Source organism: Coregonus clupeaformis, chromosome 37 (assembly GCF_020615455.1).
Source record: "Coregonus clupeaformis isolate EN_2021a chromosome 37, ASM2061545v1, whole genome shotgun sequence".
Classification (NCBI taxonomy): domain Eukaryota; kingdom Metazoa; phylum Chordata; class Actinopteri; order Salmoniformes; family Salmonidae; genus Coregonus; species Coregonus clupeaformis.
In genome coordinates, this window is record NC_059228.1 from 12,367,609 (window position 1) to 12,394,342 (window position 26,734).

Sequence of the window (26,734 nt, forward strand, 5' to 3'; positions counted from 1 at the left end):
TTGGAGAAATGAGGAGATAGGAATCACATTGGGCAATGAATTGAGGAACTTACAATGCCTCGCCCAGCAGAACATCGACCAATTGCGTTCACGTTGTCATGCGGCGTCACAGGGTTGCTAAAATAATCGTCACGCAATCCCGCCTCAAAGTCAGTGTATGAGTCGAGAAACCTGGCTATTTTCCTCGAAAGTACATCATGTCACGATTCCAAATCTATACGATATTACAGATAACTTGTTCATTATTTCACATCTAGGAAATGATTTGTAATGTTGTACTTCTTGTTGACAAAATTCATGCTAATGTTGAGTTTTTGAGCTAGCGCCCAATTGACTCCCATTTACACCTTGAAGGAGCGCGCTCCTTGTCCCAGAATCGCCCAGAATATACCGCGCGGTCCATTGACGAGGCATGGGCAACGCACACAATGGGCGTTAATACGATTCCAATTGAGTTTCCATCTCCTCAAAAGTATCTCTGCCCAGTTATCCCTCTCGCTTGGCCTCTTCCTCTCTGCTTCTGCGCATTTGCGGGTTTCTCTACTTAAGCAGTCTGCTCTACTCGTAGAGTCAATCAATCAAATGTATTTATAAAGCCCTTTTTACATCAGCAGATGTCACAAAGTGCTTATACAGAAACCCAGCCTAAAACCCCAAACAGCAAGCAATGCTGATGTAGAAGATTTAGAGAACAGGATACTCTGGCGAATAGTGGTCGTTTAATAAAGTTAGATAAAAGCTGAATCGATGTCTACAAGATCACATAATAATAGTATTGTAAATAGAACCGAATATAATAGCATAGTATAACATTAGTGTAAGAGACAAAAAACACCACCTTATATTTTATGATGATTGTGCAAATGGTCACATTTTCTCTGGGGCCAAAACTAAACAGCGCCCGTCGCTAGGCAAAATGTGTGCATTGATTGAAATAAAACACAGGTATGCTACAGTTTGTTTACACCATCTGCTCTAAAATTCGCGCCACACTGTTCATAACTAAATAACAAGATCAAATGGTTGGCATGCAGATTGCAGATATTTATTTTTACCAGCAAGGACTGGAGTTGTTTTTGTTTTGTTTTTGGGGAGAAGTCGTTTCCTCCTCTGCATATGTTTAACTGTAAAACATTAAATATCATGGAATTGCTCAACAAAAAGGCTTGTTTATGTCGATTAATATAATCACTAATAAGGACTGCAAAAATACAAAATAGTTATTCGATATATTATGCCATATATATGCAATAAATATGCAACAGCAGTTGACAAGGCAATAAACAGTGCTCATCAAACCCAGCCTAAAACCCCAAACAGCAAGCAATGCTGATGTAGAAGATTTAGAGAACAGGATACTCTGGCGAATAGTGGTCGTTTAATAAAGTTAGATAAAAGCTGAATCGATGTCTACAAGATCACATAATAATAGTATTGTAAATAGAACCGAATATAATAGCATAGTATAACATTAGTGTAAGAGACAAAAAACACCACCTTATATTTTATGATGATTGTGCAAATGGTCACATTTTCTCTGGGGCCAAAACTAAACAGCGCCCGTCGCTAGGCAAAATGTGTGCATTGATTGAAATAAAACACAGGTATGCTACAGTTTGTTTACACCATCTGCTCTAAAATTCGCGCCACACTGTTCATAACTAAATAACAAGATCAAATGGTTGGCATGCAGATTGCAGATATTTATTTTTACCAGCAAGGACTGGAGTTGTTTTTGTTTTGTTTTTGGGGAGAAGTCGTTTCCTCCTCTGCATATGTTTAACTGTAAAACATTAAATATCATGGAATTGCTCAACAAAAAGGCTTGTTTATGTCGATTAATATAATCACTAATAAGGACTGCAAAAATACAAAATAGTTATTCGATATATTATGCCATATATATGCAATAAATATGCAACAGCAGTTGACAAGGCAATAAACAGTGCTCATTTGTGTTAGTTGCTTTATTTTCTGTAAGAATTTACAACATAAACTCAATTAATTCTGATATAATTTCAATATGGCATGTATATTATAAAGATTGAATATGGAAAAAATGGTTCATTCTCAAGTACATTTTTCAATCAAGTGAACGCTTCCTTGAGCAATTTCTTTTTATTTCTTAAAATTAGTTAAAATGGGACATTTATATCGATAAAATATATAAAACACCATTATTCTGAAGGAATAATTCATTATTCATTACAGCACCTTTTCAAGTATCAAATTGCACATTTAGTGAATGACAGGTGAAATCTTATTTACATTACACCTCATGACTTTAAACATGTAATATGCAGAAATCGCACTGCCATTTCCTGGTTGCTAAAATTCTAATTGTTCGCCTAATTTCAGTTGATGTGATAAAACAAGCAGGTATAGTGTAGAGTCATTTTACCATCTAAACCCCTGTGAAATATATTTTTCATAAACAAAAATATTGTGTTTTCAGCTGTTTGAAGCTGGTGTACAAAACTGAAAGTTAAAAGACCCAAAAACGAAACTTCCCCAAGCATAGAAATAACACACATAGAACAGATCTACCGCTTCTTAGGCTTACATATTGCAGCTTTAAAGACGTCTGCCTTTAAAAAGCAACGAATCCCTTTGAAAACTGCATTTGTGGCATCTATATGAATCAGAAACAGTTATTGTAGCGTCAAAATTGACTACAAAGTGTAAATAGGATAATTTTGTTCATAAAGTAAGTCTCTTCTAAAACGGAGTTTGGAACATCGGTGTGCCACAACGGGTAAATAAATGAAGGTTGTGTTTTGATTTGAAGGTGTCCATTTGCCCACTAACATGAGGTGAATAACAGTCAGGAAACACACCTCCAAGACTGAAATCTCGTTTTTTCTAATGAACAACAGAAAAACACACGTGCCAATCGGCGTGTTCGGTGGCTCTTATTAAAAAACAAAGTAAAAAAAATACTGTGCATTTGATCATCTTCATCTCTCATTAACCTTACGATAATTCTTCTTAAGGGAAAGAACGTGGTGTACTGTGTACACAGACAGTCAAATCTTGAGTGTCTTGTGTCTTATATAAAGGAACCATACATAGTGAACAACTGAAGGACTGTGGTCATAAAACTAACTCAGCATATCTGCACAGTATAACATTCAGAATGGAGTGAGTGAAGTGAGCTGTAACTCAAGTGACCAGTGCCAAGTTGCCAACACAACATCTTAGCAGTGATAAAGCCTACTTCATTATTTATTCTGAGATGTCAGGCTCTTGTACTGAGCATGGGCCTTGATGATCTCTGCGACAACAGATGGGTCATCCAGAGTGGACACATCACCCAGGTCTTCTGTCTGCTCCATAGCCACCTTCCGCAGGATTCTCCTCATTATCTTCCCAGAGCGTGTCTTGGGAAGTCTCTTCACTACCTGAAAGAGGATGAACGACAGATAGATGAAAGAAACCATCTATTACAAGTTAAAAACTAATTCAATTTCCATATACTAGGATCTTCAACAACAGCAGTGTTATATACTGCCTTGATTAACAGGAATGCACAGTTCAGTAACCACAAACAGCATAAATATCCTCACCAGAAATTGGTCAGGGACAGCATACTTTGCTATCTTAGTGGCCACCAGGCCACACAGCTCTTTAATGACTGCTGTATGGTTCAGGGAAGGGTCTTCTTTCAAAACCACAAAGGCAAAGGGAACTGTTGTACAAGGGAAGGAAAACATGGAACAAAGCTTTGATAGAATGTGCCAATAACTATGAATTACAAGTTGTAAATAAACTGCAATGCACTTGATAGTCATATAGATGTACACATATGTAATTTCAGTGTACATAGATATATACATATGTAATTTCAGCAATCTTGATCTTCTTTTGGTTTGTATGTGGGTTGGTTGAATCTCATGAAGACTACATATTCCTTGTTATTCCCCTTTATAGCCACAAGGTGGTGCTGAGTGTCAAGAGTTTACCAAGAACAAACTTCTATGGATTTTCTCAGGGTTCATCATTAACCTCAGTAACAAATCATACTGAGAGACTGTTCGTTTTAGCCCCTATAGTTTTGGGTATATTACACTAGTATTGACACAGCTGAAAGCTAGTGCCTATTCCACTAAAGGGTAACAGTGACTAGATTCAAGGAGAGAGTTGACTCAAAGCTAAGAAGCTTTCCATTTCCTGGTGGCCTTGTACTGTTATTCAACGGTTTAGAAGCCATTTCAAAGCTCAAGAAATACCTGATTCACATACATACTGTAACAAATGTGTGTTGTCTGTGTTAATGTGTGATGATCGAGAGGTTTTACACTGTATGTCTATATTTGTCCTCTTACCCTCTCCTTTGAGATCATGGGAAATACCGATCACAGCCGTCTCAGGAACTGCTGGATGTTCATCCTAGAAGACAACCATTCAAGAAATGTACAAGAAATCCCCATTGACAACAACGGTACAGTGACTCTTTCACATAATCATGATATTGAATTTATTAGTGAGTCAACCGAACATACAGATGCCATTCATGTAACAAATAGGCTAAGTGTGTTAGTTCTTACCAGGGCATCCTCGATTTCAGCAGTACCCAATCGGTGGCCACTAATGTTGATAACATCATCCATACGCCCAGTTATCTGATAGTAGCCTTCTTTTGACCGATATGCTCCATCCCCAGTGAAGTAATGACCTGGAATAGAATCAACTCCAAAGCTCACCCTTGGGTAATAAACAGTGACCTAATGTCTCTCAGTAATCGTTATCTTAACATTGGCAACATTGTTTGACATGTTAGACAAATATACTGCTATTATTTTCTAGCCCTGCTACCTCAAATCAAATCCAAATCAAATTTGATTGGTCGTGTATACATATTTGCAGATGTTATCGCAGGTTCAGAGAAATGCTTATGTTTCTAGCTCCAACAGTGCAGTAATACAAAACAATATACACACAAAAAATACAAAATAAATTAAGAAACAGCAGAATGTGCAATGAGTCCAAAATATAAATTAACAGTATATCCTGTATACACTGAGTGTACAAAACATTAAGAACACCTTCCTTTAACCTGTCTCCTCCCCTTCATCTACACTGATTGAAGTGGATTTAACAAGTGACATCAATAAGGGATCATAGCTTTCACCTGGATTCACCTGGTCAGTCTATGTCATGGAAAGAGCAGGTGTTCATAATGTTTTGTACATTCAGTGTATAATTGTGTATATAGACAGATTGGACAACATATGAATAGAAAATGTGTGTACAGCAGTAGTTATATAGGTAGATGAGTCTCAACTAAAATAAAGTATATACATATGAAGTGGGTAAAACAGTATGCTAACATTATTAAAGGGACTGGTGTTCAATGACTATGTACATAGGGCAGCAGTCTCTAAGGTGCAGGGTAGAGTACTGGGTGGTAGCTGGCTAGTAACAGTGACTAAGGTTCAGGGCAGGGTACTGGGTGGTCGGCTAGTGGTGACTATTTAACAGTCTGATGGCCTGGAGATAGAAGCTGTTTTTCAGTCTCTTGGTCCCAGCTTTGATGCACCTGTACTGTCTCCGCATTTTAGATGGTAGCTGGGTGAACAGGTCGTGGCTCGGTTGGCTGAGGTTCTTGATGATCTTCTTGGTCTTCCTGTGACACTGGGTGCTGTAGATGTCCTGGAGGGCAGGCAGTGTTTCCTTCGGTGATGCGTTGGGCTGACCGCACCACCCTCTGGAGAGCCCTGCGGTTGCAGACGGTGCAATTGCCGTACCAGGCGGTGATACAGCCCGACAGGGTGCTCTCAATGGTGCATCTGTAGAAGTTTGTGAGGGTCTTAGGGGCCAAGCCGAATTTCTTCAGCCTCCTGAGGTTGAAGAGGAGCTGTTGTGCCTTCTTCACCACACTGTCTGTGTGAAATGGACCATTTCAGGTTGTCAATGATGTGCACGCCGAGGAACTTGAAGCTTTTCACCCTCTCCACTGCGGCCCCGTCGATGTGGATGGGGGCATGCTCTCTCTGCTGTCTTTTTTATTTTATTTATTTATTTCACCTTTATTTAACCAGGTAGGCCAGTTGAGAACAAGTTCTCATTTACAACTGTCTCCTGAAGTCCACGATCAGCTCCTTCTTTTTGTTGATGTTGAGGGAGAGGTTATTTTCCTAGCACCACTCCTCCAGGGCCCTCACCTCCTCTTTGCCACTCATCGATATGTAGATTACTATCTACCATTCTCATATTGATTTCACTATGAAATAAAATAACCTATTTTCTATAGAGAGGAGCTCACAGGGACACGGAATTAGGCCAACTCACCAGGATATGCTTTGAAGTATGCATCCACAAATCTCTCGTGGTCCCCAAAGATGGTCCTGGCCATTCCAGGCCATGGCTGGCTGATACAAAGGGCTCCACTGACATCATTTCCTGATATAGGCTTCCCCTGTTGGAGATAAAAGGAAAATGAATAAAACATTTAAATAACTTATTAGGTTCTCTCACATTAAAACATTTGAATTAATAAAACTAATCAGTATAGAATGTAAACACAAACATTAAAAGTGCATGTAAAAAAATCATGCAGCAAGCATGTCACAACAAATAAGAATTTGCCTGTTTATAAAGATCAACCTCTACAGTAATACACATAGGTAACAACAATACATAGAAATTCAGTGCATGCATGTTATACAGTACTTGCGTGTAGATTTACTGTTTACTGAAATTACTAGTAAAAGACGCGGAGAGGAGAAATTAAGTTTCGAGGTCACGTTACCACTCCAACAAAGCCCTGTAAATATGTTAATCAAGGAAAGGGAAGCATATGCAGGCTAGTTTTAATTGCAATGTGAAAGGCGATAAGACGGGTGTGACCCATCTACCACAGGGTCATGTCGGTTCAAGCCGGAGGAATTGCTGGACAGAAAGCTATCTATCTCTGTCCTTAAGTCTCTGTTCTACAGCTGAAAAGGTTCCACATGTAATACTGAGAGAGCAGGGGGGCAACAACAGCTACAGAGAGATCCCCACATACACACTTCCTCTTTATCATTTCACTGTCCCACAATTAGCGTCTAACGTACAGTACTTAGTGCTATAAAAGACCAGTTCAAATCAAATCAAAATCAAATGTTATTTGTCACATGCGCCAAATACAACTGGTGTAGACTTTACCGTGAAATGCTTGCTTACGAGCCCTTCCCAACAATGCAGAGTTTAAAAATAATAATACAAATAAAATAGTAACACAAGAGGAATAAAATAAAATGCACTAGAATGGAGCTATATACAGGGAGTAACAGTACCAGATCAATGTGGAGCTATATACAGGGAGTACCAGTACCAGATCAATGTGGAGCTATAAACAGGGAGTACCAGTACCAGATCAATGTGGAGCTATATACAGGGAGTACCAGTACCAGATCAATGTGGAGCTATATACAGGGAGTACCAGTACCAGATCAATGTGGAGCTATAAACAGGGAGTACCAGTACCAGATCAATGTGGAGCTATATACAGGGAGTACCAGTACCAGATCAATGTGCAGCTATATACAGGGAGTACCAGTACCAGATCAATGTGCAGCTATATACAGGGAGTACCAGTACCAGATCAATGTGCAGAGGTACGAGGTATGAGGTAGATATGTACATGAAGGCAGGGTAAAGTGACTAGGCATCATGATAGATCATAATAATAAGAGTCAAATAAAGAACAGAGCATCAGCAGCAAATGATGAGTGTAAAAGTGTGTGAGTGTGTGTGTGTAATGTGTATGTGTGTTTGTGTTGTGTCGGTATATGTGTGTGTGTGCGTATGTAGTGTATGTGAATGTGTGGGAGTTTTGTGTGGGAGTGTCAAGGTAGTGTGTGTGACTGTGTATATGGTGTGTATATATAGTCTAGTGAGTGTGCGTAGGGTCAGTGCAAGATTGAGTCAGTGAAGATAGTTCGGGTACCATTAATTTACTATTTAGAAGTCTGGCTATTTAGCAGTCTTATGGCTTGGGGGTAGAAGCGGTAGCAGAGTGAATAGTCTGGAGTCTTTGGCAATTTTTCGGAGCTTCCTCTGACACTGCATGGTATAGAGGTCCTGGTTGGCATGGAGCTCGGCCAAGGTGATGTACTGGGCTGTCCCTACCACCCTCTGTAGCGCTTTGCGGTCAAGGGCGGTACATTTGCCATACCAAGCGGTGATGCAGACAGTCAAGATGCTCTCGATGGTGCAGCTGTAGAACTTTTGGAGGATCCGAGGGCCCATGCCAAATCTTTTCAGAAAGGGCAGTGTGAAGTGCAATTGAGATTGCGTCATCTATGGATCTGTTGGGGCGGTATGCGAATTGGAGTGGGTCTAGGGTGTCTGGGATGATGGTGTTGATGTATGTCATGACTAGCCTTCAAAGCACTTCATAATTACAGATGTGAGTGCTACAGGGCGGTAGTCATTTAGGCAGGTTACCTTGGAGATATTGGAAACAGGGACAATGGTGGTCAGCTTGAAACATGTTGGGATTACAGACTGGGACAAGGAGAGATTGAAAATGTCTGAAGACACTTGCCAGCTGGTCTGTGCATGCTTTGAGAATGCACCCTTGTATTCCACCTGGCGGCCTTGTTATTGTTAACCTGTTTTAAACTTTTTGCTCACATCGGCCACGGAGAGCGAGATCACACAGTCAGTTGAGGAGGGGAAGAGTGGGTTTTCCTTGGAGCAGTTGGACATGGTCCGGTTATACTTTTTATGGCTTCTGAAGAACAAGAGTCCAAAGTCCCAGAATGCCGTCAGAGGAGAATGAGGTCGTACCACTGACTACATTTCACCAGGACTTGATACACAACAATGGAAGGGAAAACATTTAAGATTGTGCCTTAATGATGAACATAGAACAAATACGTTTTTATATCAGTGAATTTACCTTCTCCTCCATGAGAACAGGCTGAATGCCGAAGAAGGGCCTCATGGCCATGGCCGGCACAATTTCAGCACCCTCTTCAGCTGGCCTTGGAGCGATACATACACCTCCTGTCTCTGGGGACAGAGAGAGAGAGACAGGAGATGCATGGAGAAGTGCAATAAGCAGGGTTAAAGGGATGTGCAGCTGACGTACTGGAGAGTAGTTGATATGTACTGTATTTGACCTAAGTCTGGCTGCAGTACAGATTGTCTATGTTTTGCTGATGGGGAAGAGGGGTGAGAGCAGAACCCCTGTGGCTATGGCAAATGAGTAATAAGTGATAATCACCTTAATAAAATAAAATTACACTTCATTTTCCTACTAAGCCTTTGGAAGAACCCCACTCTCCAGCCCCCCTCAAAAGACTTAGCACATGGAGAAAACCCAGAAAGTGATTTTCGAGGAATTAGGTCATGACCCTCCCCACTTCACTTCTGCCAGACCCTCACTGGAAAGCCTTCTCCCGCTGGGGGTTGGGGGAGTCGGGGAGAAGGGGGTAAGTGTGTTGGGGGTGATTATTTTAATTCCTTTTCAGTGCAGATGTTCCTTGTGCTAATCGCAAATTACGGTTAAGCCACCAATAAACAGAGTATCAGACAGACTTATTGTCTAGATCAGCACAGAAACCACCATAACAAATCAAGAAGCGCCTTGGAGGCAGAGCTTTCTCCTCCACCAGCATGCAACATAATAGCACAGGTGTTAGCATTCATTTAATGCAGAAAATAAGCTTGATTATGTATGATTTTTCAAGTCATGATTGTCTCCTCCATCTTACTTTACCTGATTTTATATGCCTTTGATAAGCCCTTGTGGCATGTCATGTAATGTATTGTATTACGATGTCCTACATGGTAGTGCACTAAAAAAATGTGAAGACTCTTTAAAAGAGATTTTATAATGCACCATTAAGCTAAGGCCATTCAAGTTTAAGCATTTACCACATCAGACAACCTTGGCCAAGACATTCAGCCGCCCTGAGATTACCTGTCTGCCACCATGTATCCACTAGAGGGCATCTTCCATCTCCCACCACGTTGTAGAACCACTCCCATGCCTCGTGATTGATAGGTTCCCCCACTGCAAGAAGACAGATAACGCTCAATACAGGTACACCCAGCTCTGGGCACACTCAGTGCTAGTTTAAAATTTTTTTAATGTACTCTAGGCATATCAATTCTGTATTCTTTAGATAATGGACTACCTTTTTACTGATAGGGTATTTCAGTAATAAGACAATTATAATAAAGATATTAAATGCTTTCAACTGCTTTGATTAACAATCATTTTGGCCTATGAATGTGATGCTGATAGTGATAGCAGAGAACTCTGAGACTAATTGTTTATTAATGTCATTGTAACACTGACAGGAATCACTGGAATCAAGTCAAGTTTCCATAATACGCAGTCATTCACTTTGAATTTGAATTGGCAACTATGCAACTCAATTATATACAGAACAGTTATCTGATCCGTTATTTAATTTATCTGGTAGAATCAACTGTGCGCTCATTGGCAAATGATGGTGCAGGGGGCACTCATCTAGTCTCTCACCAGAGCCGAGGGTCTTGAGGGAGGACCTGTCATACTTTTTTACCCAACTCTCCTCATATTTCAGCAGCAGCCTGATGGCAGTGGGAGCACCGTAGAACTGGTTAATGCCCAGTCGCTGCACCGTCTCCCAGTATCGCCCTGAGGGGACAAAGACACATAGTCATCATGGTAAAGCAATACACACACATCAGCAAAATAGATCCTTTCTGTTTCCATAACCCACTAAATAGGAACACAAAAACAAGAACGGGAAATGTCCTATTATGCCAAGGCTATAGAGGGCATCGGCCAATGTCATATCACTACAAAGCTTACAGGAAACCTTAACAATTAACTGATAACACTTTGAAGCACTCCTTCAGTCGACAAGCCAAGGTAGTAAACAAAGAACAAAAGTGTCATCAAGACTGTTAATGAGTCACTCAACACTGGAGAAATGCCAGCGAAGCCAGTTACAACTACAGTGATCCACTTTATTCATATTTCTAAGGTGTTCTTGTTGTCCCAAACACTACATTTAAAAGTTATCCCTGTGTCATACATTGTGTATTACGGTAGTAGTTATACATTAGTTATAGCACACATAGCAACAGAACTTCCCTTTCTCAACATCATAATACATGCCTATATAATATATAACTTCTAACTAAACACAAACAGTAATGATTTTTGTATTACACAATTAGCTTGAAATATCCCGTACTTTGACCCTTATTGCCCCTAGCCCAGGGCATAAGTATTCCAATACTGCTGAAAGCTGTGACATCCACCCAGCTGGTAACAAGTCACCTGTCTCTCTCTCTGTGGATACGACCTGTTTAACTCTATGACCTCTTGTAATGAGGACAAATGAGTAAAAAGCACCAGAAAAAGAAAGCAAGAACTTTGATGTTTAATGTCAAAGTCTCCTGCCAAAGTATCCTCTGTCTCAATGTAACAGCTGTAGACACATCTTAATGGTTAATAGTCAAATCAAATCAAATCAAATTGTATTTGCCACATGCGCCGAACACAACAGGTGTAAACATTACAGTGAAATGCTTACTTACAAGCCCTTAACCAATGATGCAGTTTTTTAAAAAGTGTTAAGTAAAAAATAGCAAATAATTAAAGAGCTGCAGTAAAATAAAATAACAGTAGGGAGGCTATATATAGGGGGTACCGGTACAGAGTCAATGAGCGGGGGCACCGGTTAGTCGAGTTAATTGAGGTAACGTACATGTGGGTAGAGTTAAAGCGACTATGCATAAATAATAAACAGAGTAGCAGCAGTGTAAAAGAGGGGGTTGGGTGGGGTGGGGGGGCAATGCAAATAGTTCCGGTAGCCATGATTAGCTGTTCTGCTGTGCAGTAGCAGAGAGAACAGTCTATGACTAGGGTGGCTGGAGTCTTTGACAATTTTTAGGGCCTTCCTCTGACACCGCCTGGTATAGAGGTCCTGGATGGCAGGAAGCTTGGCCCCAGTGATGTACTGGGCCGTACGCACTACCCTCTGTAGTGCCTTGCGGTCGGAGGCCGAGCAGTTGCCATACCAGGCGGTGATGCAACCAGTCAGGATGCTCTCGATGGTGCAGCTGTATAACTTTTTGAGGATCTGAGGACCCATGCCAAGTCTTTTCAGTCTCCTGAGGGGGAATAGGCTTTGTCATGCCCTGTTCACGACTGTCTTGGTGTGTTTGGACCATGATAGTTTGTTGGTGATGTGGACACCAAGGAACTTGAAGCTCTCAACCTGTTCCACTACAGCCCCGTCGATGAGAATGGAGGCGTGCTCAGTCCTCTTTTTTTTCTGTAGTCCACAATCATCTCCTTTGTCTTGATCACGTTGAGGGAGAGGTTGTTATCCTGGCACCACACGGCCAGGTCTCTGACCTCCTCCCTATAGGCTTTCTCATCGTTGTCTGTGATCAGGCCTACCACTGTTGTGTCGTCGGAAAACGTAATGATAGTGTTGGAGTCGTGCCTGGCCATGCATTCATGGGTGAACAGGGAGTATAGGAGGGGACTGAGCACACACTCCTGAGGGGACCCCGTGTTGAGGATCAGCGTGGCAGATGTGTTGTTACCTACCCTTACCACCTGGGGGCGGCCAATCAGGAAGTCCAGGATTCAGTTGCAGAGGGAGGTGTTTAGTCCCAGGGTCCTTAGCTTAGTGATGAGCTTTGAGGGCACTATGGTGTTGAACGCTGAGCTGTAGTCAATGAATAGCATTCTCATGTAGGTGTTCCTCTTGTCCAGGTGGGAAAGGGCAGTGTGGAGTGCAATAGAGATTGCATCATCTGTGGATCTGTTGGGGCGGTATGCAAATTGGAGTGGGTCTAGGGTTTCTGGGATAATGGTGTTGATGTGAGCCATGACCAGCCTTTCAAAGCACTTCATGGCTACAGACGTGAGTGCTACGGGTCGGTAGTCAGTTAGGCAGGTTATCTTAGTGTTCTTGGGCACAGGGACTATGGTGGTCTGCTTGAATGGATGATTGTGTCAATCAGATATTGTTAGGGTGTGGTTTTGAACCTGTAACCTTTATTCTTCACCTCACACCCCTTGTACTTGTACTGTTATAGCTCACCAGGGTCTGGGTACACAGGAGTGCTCTCAAAGAGGACAGTGGTGGCACCATTACACAGAGGACCATACACCACATAGCTATGACCAGTCACCCAGCCGATGTCTGCCACACAGCCAAACACATCACCTGGATGGTAGTCGAAGACATACTGCAAGAACAGGAACATGTAAGGTTAGAGACAAGGTCCATCGAGCAATGCTGTACTTTTCCGGACAATGAAATTATCAAAATTACAAGAGTGTGAAATTCTGAGTAACGTATTAGGTTAGAGACAAGGTCCATTGAGCAATGCTGTACTTTTCCAGACAATGAAATCATCAAGATTACAAGATTGCGAAATTCTGACTAAGGTATACAGATATATACATACAGTACCAGTCAAAAGTCTGGACACACCTACTCATTCAAGGGTTTTTCTTTATTTTTACTATTTTCTACATTGTAGAATAATAGTGAAGACATCAAAACTATGAAATAACACATATGGAATAATGTAGTAACCAAAATATTGTTCAACAAATCAAAATATATTTTATATTTGAGATTCTTCAATTAGCCACCCTTTGCCTTGACGACAGCTTTGCACACTGTTGGCATTCTCTCAACCAGCTTCACCTGGAATGCTTTTCTAAAAGTCTTGAAGGAGTTCCCACATATGCTGAGCACTTGTTGGCTGCTTTGCCTTCACTCTGCCGTCCGACTCATCCCAAACCATCTCAATTGGGTTGAGGTCGGGGGATTGTGGAGGCCAGGTCATCTGATGCAGCACTCCATCACTCTCCTTCTTGGTCAAATGGCCCTTACACAGCCTAGAGGTGTGTTGGTTCATTGTCCTGTTGAAAAACAAATGATAGTCCCACTAAGCCCAAACCAGATGGGATGGCATATCGCTGCAGAATACTGTGGTAGCCATGCTGGTTAAGTGTGCCTTGAATTCTAAATAAATCACAGACAGTGTCACCAGCAAAGCACCCCGACACCATAACACCTCCTCCTCCATGCTTTACGGTGGGAAATACAAATGCGGAGATCATCCGTTCACCCACACCGAATCTCACAAAGCCACGGCAGTTGGAACCAAAAATCTAAAATTTGGACTCCAGACCAAAGGACAGATTTCCACTGGTCTAATGTCCACTGCTCATGTTTCTTGGCCCAAGCAGGTCTCTTCTTATTATTTGTATCCTTTAGTAGTGGTTTCTTTGCAGAAATTCGACCATGAAGGCCTCGTTCACACAGTCCCCTCTGAACAGTTGATGTTGAGATGTATCTTTGACTTGAACTCTGTGAAGCATTTATTTAGGCTGCAATCTGAGGTGCGGTTAACTCTAATAAACATATCATTTGCAGCAGAGGTAACTCTGGGTCTTCCATTCCTGTGGTGGTTCTCATGAGAGCCAGTTTCATCATAGTGCTTGATGGTTTTTGCGACTGCACTTGCAGAAACTTTCAAAGTTCTTGGAATTTTCCGTATTGACTGACCTTCATGTGTTAAAGTAATGATGGACTGTCGTTTCTCTTTGCTTATTTGAGCTGTTCTTGCCATAATATGGATTTGGTCTTTTACCAAATAGGGCTATCTTCTGTATACCCCCCTTACCTTGTCACAACACAACTGATTGGCTCAAACGCATTCCTCAAATTAAGGCACACCTGTTAATTGAAATGCATTCCAGGTGACTACCACATGAAGCTGGTTGAGAGAATGACAAGAGTGTGCAAAGCTGTCATCAAGGCAAAGGGTGGTTATTTGAAGAATCTCAAATATATAATATATTTTGATTTGTTTAACACTTTTCTGGGTACTACATGATTCCATATGTGTTATTTGATAGTTTTGATGTCTTCACTATTATTCTACAATGTAGAAAATAGTAAAAATAAATAAATAAACCTGGAATGAGTAGGTGTGTCCAAACTTTTGACTGGTACTGTATATATATATATTTAGATCTCCTATGTTGATGTTCCCCTTCTACAGGCTTTCCCACACAACATGTCTGCCACATTTATAGTTCTCTAAGCAGAAATGCTCAAAAGCCTGGCAACAACATCAGGTCTCTCTTTGGCATGGTCCCAAGAGGCCCTGTCTGTTCCAGGGGGATACAGAGATAAAGCAGCTTTGTCTGTTATTTGAATCCAAACAACCAACATGCCAAAAAGAGACAGTGCGAGCAATTGCCAACGTCTGTTTGGGTCTGAGCTGGTAAGCTACTTAGAAATTAGCAGCACATCTCGTGCAGATTCATAGCTGTGTTTTCATTCTATTATTATCACCAACATCATGTAAGCTTTGTGTCTGTCAATCCCACCAAGCACAACATGCTCATCCGCATCAAAAAGCTGGGAGAAAACAGATGTTTTTATTTGTCAGTCAAGGGGGCTAATTTTTACCCAGAATATGGAATGGGGCTTCTCTCACAAAAGGGGAACACTAAATTCATTGTTCAGATCTAAGCTATGCCAAACCATGTGGCAGATCATTTATATTGTTCAGACTGCCCTGTCTGTAGCCCCCTGTCTGTAGCCATCATCAAAACAGTCTCAGACAACACAGTAATTGGGCCTTCCTCCTCCTTTTATAGTTTGTTCTATTTATCAGCTAAACAAATGCATATTTTCTGCCACATCACCATTTTAAGAAAGGCACCATACCTGCGTTTGCTTCTCTAAAGTAAGCAGTATTCCGTAGAGGGGTTAACTGAAGACGTACCTGGTGAGTCAGTGCAGCATAGAGCAGATAGCCAGCCTGTGTGTGGACAATGCCCTTGGGCTTGCCTGTACTGCCTGATGTGTGGAGCATAAAAAGCATCTCCTCACTGCCCATAGGCTCTGGAGCACACTCTGTAGACTCATTGGCCATCGCCTGAGACAGAGAGGAAAATAGTTGGAGACTGGAGATATGGTTTGGTGATATGGATGTTTCTTGCAGTGGAATTACTAAATGCAGCAAAATGCAGTGGAATTACTAAATGCAGCTAAATGCAGTGGAATTACACTTGATTTGCTTCAAGTTAAATGTGTGCTATGTCATCATGCTTCTCTCATAGTAGATCGGTCTATGGACTTTGTTCAATGGTACAGGTTGTTCTTAAAAACAAAACAACGCAAGGTGTTTAATCTCGTCAGTGACAATGGCAGATGAAATGACAGACAAATAAATAGATCTTTCATAACAAATATTAACATGACAGATAACATAACATAATGGTTCTTTCAGTTCACCACTTCATCTGTGAGCGGAGCTTAGCTGCAATGCAAACTGATCCCGTTACAGGACTGCTACTGGCTTGTCCCGCTACTCAGACTCAGTATTACCTCCTCCACGGCACAATAAAAAGTATGAAGAACAAGTATTACCTCCTCCAATGGGATGTCTAGTTTGCCCATGGGAGTTGGGTTAGTGGTCCTCTGGGCCACAAACACATGTTGGACAATGGGGCAGTTCTTCACTGCAGCATCTACTGTAGGTTTCAGGTCTATGAACCGACCTCCCCTCACACCTTGGTTACACGTGATCACAGCTTTACACTGGGCTGCAGGGAGATGGGGAATACAGTCTGAGAGATCTGAGACCATGCGGACACATCACCATACAGTCCAATTGAGAATATGAAGTACTTTGAGAAAATGCAAGAAGTCAATAGGCCTAATTGCTATCTGTTGGTTCTGTTTGAGGTATACACTGAGTGTACAAAACATTAGGAACACCTTCCTAATATTGAGTTGCACCCCCTTTTGCCCTCTGAACAGCCTTAATTCGTCGGGACATGGACTCTACAAGCGTTCCACAGGGATGCTGGCCCATGTTGACTCCAATGCTTACCACAGTTGTGTCAAGTTGGCTGGATGTCCTTTAGGTGGTGGACCATTCTTGATACGCACAGGAAACTGTTGAGGGTAAAAAACCTACCAGTGTTGCAGTTCTTGACACACTCAAACCGGTGCGCACATACACAATCCATGTCTCAATTGTCTCAAGGCTTAAAAATCCGTATTTAACCTGTCTCCCCCCCTTCATGAAGTGGATTTAAAAAGTGACGTCAATAACAGATCATAGCTTTCACCTGGATTCACCTGGTCAGTCTATGTCATGGAAAGAGCAGGTGTTCCTAATGTTTTGTACACTCAGTACTGTACTGTACATGTTATAAAGGTTTGAGATGGCATGTTGCTCCTAGTTTTCTGTCTCATCCTTCAGTCTGTGTCCTAAACTGCTGGCCTTTTGTTTGATCGTTCTTAATTGGCCTGGTTTCTGTCTGACCCCAAAATGCAGCTTGAAATTAAACAACCCTTGTCTAGTCTCATGATGTTAGGAGCGTTTGACTAAAACAGGTCAGTTTCTCACTGGAGTTAAGTTGGAAAAAAGGGGAAGAGACTTGATGACTGGTGTATCCCAGAAACAACGGCCAAGAGCATGTTAAATTTTTACAAATCTGATATTGCTCTATGCATAATGACTCACTTGGGAGTGTTGAGAACTTGGCAGCCATTCAGTCTAAGCCATTTTATGGGTCATGGCCATTGTAGCTATATCCTGTTTAACTATCAGACATTTATCCTGTGCCTTTGAATAGAAAAGCTGAAATCCCTGTCAACTCTATGATTAAGCTTTATTTAAAGGTGCAAATCTTAAGTATTTTGTCAGCTTTGTATGATTACAGATAACAGCCTAGCAAATCTCTCATTTTTCATTTTCACTTGAATGGCTGCATGCATGCACAATTGAAATGCCCTTATTTCCCTTGTATTCAGTCAACCATTCAAATGTCATGTTTGGGCTATAAAGGGAGCATCTGTATACAAAACACAAACGTCCTTGAAATGCATTCTTGGGTTACCAACTGGACCATGAGATCGTGACCTAACATTTCTAAAGAGTTAATCACAGTCAAACATGAGTCCAGGCCCAGTATCACTCACCATCCTGAATCCTCCCAGCCAGGGCCTCTGAGCTGAACCCAGCAAACACTACCGTGTGCACAGCACCGATACGAGCGCACGCAAGCATGGCAGCCACGGCGATGGGCGACACTGGCATATAGATGGCCACCCGGTCACCTTTGTTGACCCCATGGCTCTTCAGGGTGTTGGCTAGGCGGCAGGTAGTCTCAAGTAGCTCCCTGTAGAACAGTTGTATAAAGTTTAGACACAAGTTATTACTTGGAGCAGCAGTTACCTCAACTGTTGTTGCGTATGTAATTAGTAAAAGTATGTATACTGTATTGATTCCGTTAAACACTATCTGAAGTGTACACCCTTAGAAAAAAAGGTGCTATCTAGAACCTAAAAGGGTTCTTCAGCTGTCCCCATATGAGAAGCCTTTGAAGAACACCTTTTGGTTCCAGGTAGAACCTATTTGGTTCCAGGTAGAACCCTTTTGGGTTCTATGTAGAACCCTTTCCACAGAGGGTTCTACATGGAACCCAAAAGGGTTCTACCTGGAGCCCAAAAGGGTTCTACCTGGAACTTAAAAGGGTTATCTTATGGGGAGTCCCGAATAAGTATTTTGTTGTAAGATGAGGGTCTTTGAGAACTACTTTGAATCCCTACTCCTTGCAAGCCATATAGGAAGATGTATATTAGTGACTTTGTGGCTTCTTTGAGGCACTGCCATTCACTGGCATGTGTGAACTATTTACAACTGAACAATGGAGAACTCTAAATTTATAATTTTCGGGTGCACTGAAATGACCTTCCAGTTCACTTTCAGTTTTATGTCTAGTGAACATTCAGTTTGACAGCCCACCACTTCCTGTTTACATTCTGATCCAGGAAGCAGCTTTAGTCGTTATAGCAGAAAGTCCTCATTTTCATGCCATTTGGTATTTTGAAATCTCACTGCTGCATTACACAATAACTGACACCCAACCAACAATAATGTTGCAATTTCAACAGCACTTCCTTATGATTTAATGTCATCAACAATAAAGTACATATGGTGTCTCATTCATAATGCAAAGTGGAATGGGAGTATTAAAGCCTTCATGATTTGTTGATTGTTGTAAAACAGGACACCATTGAAAAAGAGAACCTGGTATCAATTGGTATTCCCTGTATCAATAAAGGTTAAATGTCATGCTCTTTATGTACCGTACAACATTAAAGATAACAATATATTAATTCAGATCCAGAACATGGTTCTTATCCAGTTATTTTATGGCACAGATGGAAATGTCACTGTGCATCTCTAGAGAACTATTTGGAATATTGTAAATATTTAGATATTACTGCTGAACCTCTGCCATGTTTCCTCCTACCCGTTACAGTATAGTATAAACTAAGAAAACAGAACCTAACATGGATATTTGAAAGATGACAAGATGATGTCTTTACAAGATACAGATGCAGGATCTTAATTTGATTATCCTGTTGCAGGATAATTTTCCTGCAATGCAGGACATTTTAAACTTGTAGTGTTTTTGAGGTTAATAATTCACATTTCCTGTTGCTGCAGGATTATTTTCATGCTGTAGCAAACTGGCTCAAATTAAGATCCTACATCTGTAGGCAAACGTTTCTGGTTCAGTGTGTAATGTGAAGTATTTTTATGTTATACCTCCTACTCTATTGCACAGTTCAGTCGAGATTTCAGCTCCTCTGCTGAATGATGTGGATAAGTTCATTCAGATAACTCTTATCTATATCATATCGCAAGCTTTCCAAGATAAGCATTATGTTATAATAGAAAGATTGCCAAGTCCCCCACCCTGCTGAAGGTCCTTGCATAGGCATGAACTTACCTATAGGTGACCTTTACCTCCGTCCCAGGTTCATCCCTCTCCCAGACCAGGGCGACTCTGTCAGGATGCTTGGCAACATGCACATCCAAACAATTCACTGCCAATCAAATGGATGAATGGATGAAATAATATAACTTACTGTCCAGTATTTGGGGGGCTGTCCAGTAAGCATAATGTACATTGAACATAGTTAGCAAACCTGACCAAGATCCACACGAACATAAACAATATCAACTTAATCCTAGAAGAGAATTAGGCTTGAGCACGCACTTCCAGTCTATGTAGGATGCTGAGTAAATGCTGTTATGCAATGGGGTAGGAAATATTTATAGTGTAGCCAATAATCCTACTAATAATAATAGGGGATGGCAATTCTTACCAGAAACGTTCAATTGTCCACCAAGAAACCAATTGATTTTTCCACTAGTAATTTCGCAGTCGCTCACTTGATCGAATGGTTTACTCCATGTAAGCTTCTCTTTAGCAATTGATCCCCAAAATGTTTCTGGGTCTTTTACAGACAATTCATATAACTCCTTGTATGACCATCCAGCGAGATGTGAGCTCAAGTGCGGTGTCAAGTTCGTGTTCCTTTCGCCAATACTGGAGACTGTTCGCCTCTGACACTGAACAGGTTTCAGAGAGGTAAATGCAATTCTATTTCGGTAGCTGCCGTTCTTGAAGAATACACTGGCTCTATTTATTATGTGTATCAAACTCCTGTTTTTATATGCAGCCATATTCTGCTCCCATGCTGCAAGCAGAACTTGACCAGAGACCGATCCTTCTCTTTCAAGTTTCCTTGGGTACAGAAAGGGTGGGAACAAGTCGTTGATGAAAATGTATTATGTAAAGTTCAGTGCTCATGACAGAGGACAGTTAGTTCCTAGCCCTGTGGTTCCCAAACTGTGGGTCGGGAGTTGGGACACACTTGTGGGTCCGGCAGGGGTCCAGGTGGGTCACAGGATGATATTTTTTGTGCATTGCAAAAAATATATATATATACGGAACCAGTCAAAAGTTTGGACACACCTACTCATTCAAGGGTTTTTCTTAATTTTTTAAAACTATTTTCTACATTGTAGAATATTGTGAAGACATCAAAACTATGAAATAACACATATGAAACATGTAGTAACCAAAAAAGTGTTAAACAAATCAAAATATATTTTATATTTGAGATTCTTCAAAAAGCCACCCTTTGCCTTGATGACAGCTTTACACACTCTTGGCATTCTCTCAACCAGCTTCATGAGGTAGTCACCTGTAATGCATTTCAATTAACAGGTGTGCCTTTGTTAAAAGTAAATTTGTGGAATTTATTTCCTTCTTAATGCGTTTGAACCAATCAGTTGTGTTGTGACAAGGTAGGGGTGGTATACAGAAGATAGCCCTATTTGGTTAAAATACCAAGTTTATGGCAAGAACAGCTCAAATAAGCAAAGAGAAACGACAGTCCATCATTACTTTAAGACATGAAGGTCAGTCAATCCGGAAAATGTCAAGAACTTTGAAAGTTTCTTCAAGTGCAGTCGCAAAAACCATCAAGCGCTATGATGAAACTGGCTCTAATGAGGACCGCCTCAGCAAAGGAAGACCCAGAATTATCTCTGCTGCAGAGGATAAGTTCATTGGAGTTACCAGCCTCAGAAATTGCTGCCCAAATAAATGTTTCACAGAGTTCAAGTAACAGACACATCTCAACATCAACTGTTCAGAAGAGACTGTGTGAATCAGGCCTTCATGGTCGAATTGCTGCAAAGAAACCACTACTAAAGGACACCAATAAGAAGAAGAGACTTGCTTGGGCCAAGAAACACGAGCAATGGACATTAGACCGGTGGAAATCTGTCCTTTGGTCTGATGAGTCCAAATATGAGATTTTTGGTTCCAACTGCCGTGTCTTTGTGAGACGCAGAGTAGGTGAACAGATGATCTCCGCATGTGTGGTTCCCACCGTGAAGTATGGAGGAGGAGGTGTGATGGTGTGGGGGTGCTTTGCTGGTGACACTGTCAGTGTGTCACGGATTCTGCCGAGGCTGCTCCTCCTCCTTGTTCGGGCAGGCTTCGGCGTTCGTCGTCCCCGGAGTACTAGCTGCCACCGTTGAATGTTTCTATGTTTGATTGCTTTTGTCTGTCTATTGCACCTGTGTCCGTTTGTGTCTGATTATGTGTTCTATAAGTTGCCTGTTTTGTATTGGTTAGGTTGTGTGTTGTTTTTCGCATGTCAGTTAGTGCTGCGTGTTTGCTCTGTTTGTTGTTTTGGAGTTTACGCACAGTTTGCGTAATCGCTCGCCTCTGTGTGTTTTTGAGGCCGTTTATTGTATTTTTGCCTAGTGGTTAACTAGTAAACGTTGTTGGACTAAGCTTCGGTGTCCTGCGCCTGACTTCCACACCACACTTACATCAGCCCATGACAGAACAACACACCAATATGGAGTCAGCAGGAGCAGCGGCGGCACCCAAGTCGCTGGAGGATCGGATCAGCGACCAAGACACCATGATCCGGCAATTTGGGGCCGCCATGAACGAGGTGTCCAACACTCTACGCCGGTTGGTTACGGGAGAGGTGCCCACGCCTTCGCACACCTTACCATCACCATCGGCCAGTCCTCCTCTCCCAGCACCGGAACCCAGTGGCATTCGGCTCTCGCTCCCGAGGGCATATGATGGTTCTGCAGCCGGGTGTCAGGGGTTCCTCCTGCAGGTGGAACTATACCTGGCCACCATACACCCGGTGCCCTCGGGATACGAGAGCATCTCCGCCCTCATCTCCTGTCTATCCGGCAAGGCGTTGGAGTGGGCCAACGCCGAATGGAGGGGAATAGACGCCGCTACTATCACCTACGCGGAGTTTTCCCGCCGCTTCAGGGCTGTGTTCGATCATCCACCTGAGGGGAAGGCGGCGGGGGAGCGTCTGTTCCACCTTCGACAGGGGAAGAGGAGTGCACAGGAGTTCGCCCTGGAGTTCCGGACTCTAGCGGCGGATGCGGGGTGGAATGAGAGGGCCCTCATCGACCATTACCGGTGTAGCCTACGAGAGGACGTTCGTCGTGAGCTGGCCTGCAGGGACACCAACCTATCCTTCGACCAGTTGGTGGACATTTCCATCTGTCTCGACACCCTGCTGGCTACCCGTGGACGTCCCAGTGGGGGGTCGTCCATTCCACCCTCCAGCACCTCCGAGCCGATTCCCATGGAGCTCGGGGTGCTGGGCGCTAGGGAGAGGAGGAGAGAGAACCCGAGGGGGGCCGTCCCCTGCACCAACTGTGGCCGTGGAGGACACACTGCGGCTAGGTGCTGGGGGGGTCTCCTGGGAGAGGGGACAACAGGTCACGCACCGGGAGTCATTTCAGGTGAGTAGGCGCCCCACTTACCCAGAGCTCTCTGTTGGTCACATGAGTATACCTGTGAGATTTCCACAGGTGGCACCTCATTCCCAGCATAAGGCGCTAGTAGATTCAGGCGCAGCTGGGAATTTTGTTGATCGTGAATTTTGTTATAGGCTAGGAATTCCCCTTCGGCCGGTAGAAGTCCCTTTTCCTGTTCATGCCCTAGACAGCCGGCCGCTGGGGTCGGGGTTGATCAGAGAAGTCACAGCACCACTTAAGATGACGACGCAGGGGGTCATGAGGAGATCATTCAGTTTTATCTGATCGACTCTCCTGCGTATCCCGTGGTGCTGGGGCTTCCCTGGTTAAGCGCCCATGATCCTACCATTGCGTGGCAACAGAGGGCTCTTATGGAGTGGTCTGCCCAGTGTGTAGGGAAATGTCTAGGTGTTTCCTTAGGGGCGACCTCGGTGGAGAGTCCGAACCAAGTGCCCGCAATGCACATTCCCCCCTGAATATGAGGATTTAGCACTTGTGTTCAGCAAAACTAGGGCAACACGGCTACCACCTCATAGACAGGGGGATTGTGCGATAGATCTCCAAACAGGAGCGGCACTTCCCGCGGAGCCGTGTGTATCCCCTGTCTCAAGAAGAGACAGCGGCTATGGAGACTTACATAGCCGAGTCCTTGGCACAGGGATACATCCGGTCCTCCACTTCCCCGGTTTCCTCGAGTTTCTTCTTTGTGAAGAAGAAGGACGGGGGTTTGCGCCCGTGTATTGATTACCGTAGTCTCAATCAGATCACGGTTAAGTACAGTTACCCTCTTCCTCTGATTGCGACTATGACGGAGTCATTACGCGGAGCGCGGTTCTTCACAAAGTTGGATGTCAGGAGCGCGTACAATCTGGTGCGCATTAGGGAGGGGGATGAATGGAAAACAGCATTTAGCACCACCTCGGGTCATTACGAGTATCTCGTCATGCCATACGGGTTAATGAATGCTCCTTCAGTCTTCCAATCCTTTGTTGACGAGATTTTCCGGGACATGCATGGGCAGGGTGTGGTAGTATACATTGACGACATCCTAGTGTACTCTTCTACCCGGGCCGAGCATGTAGCCCTGGTGCGCCGAGTATTGAGGAGGCTGTTGGAGCATGACTTGTATATTAAGGCAGAGAAATGCCTGTTTTTCCAGGAGTCCATCTCCTTTTTGGGTTATCGATTGTCCGCGTCTGGTGTGAAGATAGAGGTTGACCGTGTGTCGGCCGTGCGTAATTGGCAAACTCCAACCACTGTAAAAGAGGTGCAGCAGTTTTTGGGTTTTGCTAATTACTACCGGAGGTTTATCCGGGGCTTTGGACAGGTGGCAGCTCCCATTACGTCCCTGCTAAAGGGGGGTCCGGTGCGTTTGCAGTGGTCAGCTGAAGCGGCCAGGGCATTTGTTAGACTGAAGAACCTGTTCACTTCGGCTCCGGTGCTGGCGCATCCGGACCCCGCTTTACCATTTCAAGTTGAGGTAGACACGTCCGAGGCCGGTATTGGGGCAATCCTGTCGCAACGGTCCGGCACGCCACCCAAGCTCCGCCCCTGTGCGTTCTACTCTAAGAAGCTCAGCTCGGCGGAGCGTAATTATGACGTAGGGGACAGGGAGCTGTTGGCTGTAGTCCAGGCCCTAAAGGTGTGGAGGCATTGGCTTGAGGGGGCTCAACACCCTTTCCTCATTCTGACTGACCACCGTAACCTGGAGTACATCCGGGCAGCTAGGAGATTGAACCCTCGTCAGGCTAGGTGGAACATGTTCCTGACCCGGTTTGTTTTTAAGATCACATACATCCCAGGGTCCCAGAACGGTAAGGCAGACGCCCTGTCCCAGCGGTATGACACAGAGGAGAGGTCCATCGAGCCTACTCCCATACTGCCGGAGTCTTGTCTGGTGGCTCCGGTTGTGTGGGAGGTCGATGCGGAGATCGAGCGGGCACTGCGTACCGACCCTACTCCCCCCGAGTGTCCTGTGGGGCGGACGTACGTTCCGCTCGAGGTTCGTGACCGCCTTATTTATTGGGCTCATACATCACCCTCCTCTGGACATCCAGGTATTGGCCGGACAGTGCACTGCCTTAGCGTGAAATACTGGTGGCCAACGTTAGCTAGGGATGTGAGGGTTTATGTCTCCTCCTTCTCGGTGTGCGCCCAGTGTAAGGCGCCTAGACATTTGCCCAGGGGAAAGTTACATCCCCTGCCCGTTCCACAACGACCATGGTCCCACCTCTTGGTGGATTTTGTGACCGACCTTCCCCCCTCCCAGGGGAATACCACCATTTTGGTCGTTGTGGATTGGTTTTCCAAGGCCTGTCGTCTCCTCCCAATGCCGGGTCTCCCTACTGCCCTACAGACCGCTGAGGCCCTATTTACCCACGTGTTCCGGCACTATGGGGTCCCCGAGGATATTGTGTCTGACCGAGGTCCCCAGTTCACCTCCAGAGTCTGGGGGCGTTCATGGAACGCTTGGGGGTCTCGGTGAGCCTTACCTCGGGGTACCACCCAGAGAGCAATGGGCAGGTTGAACGAGTCAACCAGGATGTGGGTAGGTTTCTGAGGTCCTATTGCCAGGGCCGGCCGGAGGAGTGGTCTAGGTATATCCCCTGGGCAGAGATGGCCCAGAACTCTCTCCGCCACTCCTCCACCAATTTAACACCTTTCCAGTGTGTTTTAGGGTATCAGCCGGGTCCTGGCACCATGGCACGAGAGCCAGATCGAGGCCCCTGCGGTGGATGAGTGGATTCGGCGCTCGGAGGAGACGTGGGACACTGCACATGTCCATCTGCAGCGGGCCATCAGTCGACAAAGGCGAGCGCCGATCGCCACCGCAGTGAGGGACCGGTATACGCACCGGGAGATCGAGTCTGGCTCTCGACTCGAAACCTGCCCCTCCGCCTGCCCTGCCGGAAGCTGGGTCGGCGGTTTGTGGGGGCCCCTTTAAAGTCCTGAGAAGATTGAACGAGGTGTGTTACAGGTTACAACTGCCTATTGATTACAAGAATATTAACCCCTCGTTCCATGTGTCTCTTCTCAGGCCGGTGGTAGCTGGCCCACTCCAAGAAGATGAGATAGGAGAGACCCCTCCGCCCCCTTTGGACATCGAGGGGGGCCCCGGCGTACAGGGTCCGGACCATCTTGGACTCGAGGCGCCGGATGAGTGGTCTCCAGTATCTCGTGGAGTGGGAGGGGTACGGTCCGGAGGAACGGTGCTGGGTGCCTAGGAGGGACATCCTAGATCCATCCCTCCTGACTGAGTTCCACCGTGGGCATCCCACGCGCCCGGGTCCGCGTCCTCCTGGCCGTCCCCGAGGCCGGGGTCGGCGCACGGCTGGAGCCGCACGTCAAGGGGGGGGTACTGTCACGGATTCTGCCGAGGCTGCTCCTCCTCCTTGTTCGGGCAGGCTTCGGCGTTCGTCGTCCCCGGAGTACTAGCTGCCACCGTTGAATGTTTCTATGTTTGATTGCTTTTGTCTGTCTATTGCACCTGTGTCCGTTTGTGTCTGATTATGTGTTCTATAAGTTGCCTGTTTTGTATTGGTTAGGTTGTGTGTTGTTTTTCGCATGT

At 44.1% G+C, this 26,734-nt stretch overlaps 1 protein-coding gene across 1 annotated transcript; it reads right to left on the bottom strand.

Moving 5' to 3' along the window:
* Positions 1–1,949: 1,949 nt before the first annotated feature.
* On the bottom strand, positions 1,950–20,710 carry acss1 (acyl-CoA synthetase short chain family member 1). Its single transcript, XM_041866420.1, has 14 exons — positions 20,175–20,710; positions 19,796–19,892; positions 17,976–18,175; positions 16,413–16,588; positions 15,766–15,918; positions 13,053–13,200; positions 10,484–10,621; positions 9,917–10,009; positions 8,891–9,003; positions 6,292–6,418; positions 4,548–4,675; positions 4,326–4,389; positions 3,567–3,688; positions 1,950–3,401 (listed from the first exon to the last, which is right to left on the bottom strand). The coding sequence occupies exons 1-14, from the start codon at positions 20,533–20,535 to the stop codon at positions 3,222–3,224; spliced, it is 2,100 nt and encodes a 699-aa protein (XP_041722354.1). The 5' UTR covers positions 20,536–20,710; the 3' UTR covers positions 1,950–3,221.
* Between the last annotated feature and the right edge of the window lie 6,024 nt (positions 20,711–26,734).

Bases quoted from the DNA above. Each gene is read 5' to 3' on its own strand.
- acss1 (XM_041866420.1), bottom strand. From the start codon at position 20,535: ATGGCTGCATATAAAAACAGGAGTTTGATACACATAATAAATAGAGCC. The intron at 16,589-17,975 runs GTGAGTGATACT...ATCTCCCTGCAG, and splicing joins GGCTGGGAGGATTCAGGATG to CCCAGTGTAAAGCTGTGATC. The intron at 10,622-13,052 runs GTGAGCTATAAC...TTGTCCCCTCAG, and splicing joins TCCTGTGTACCCAGACCCTG to GGCGATACTGGGAGACGGTG.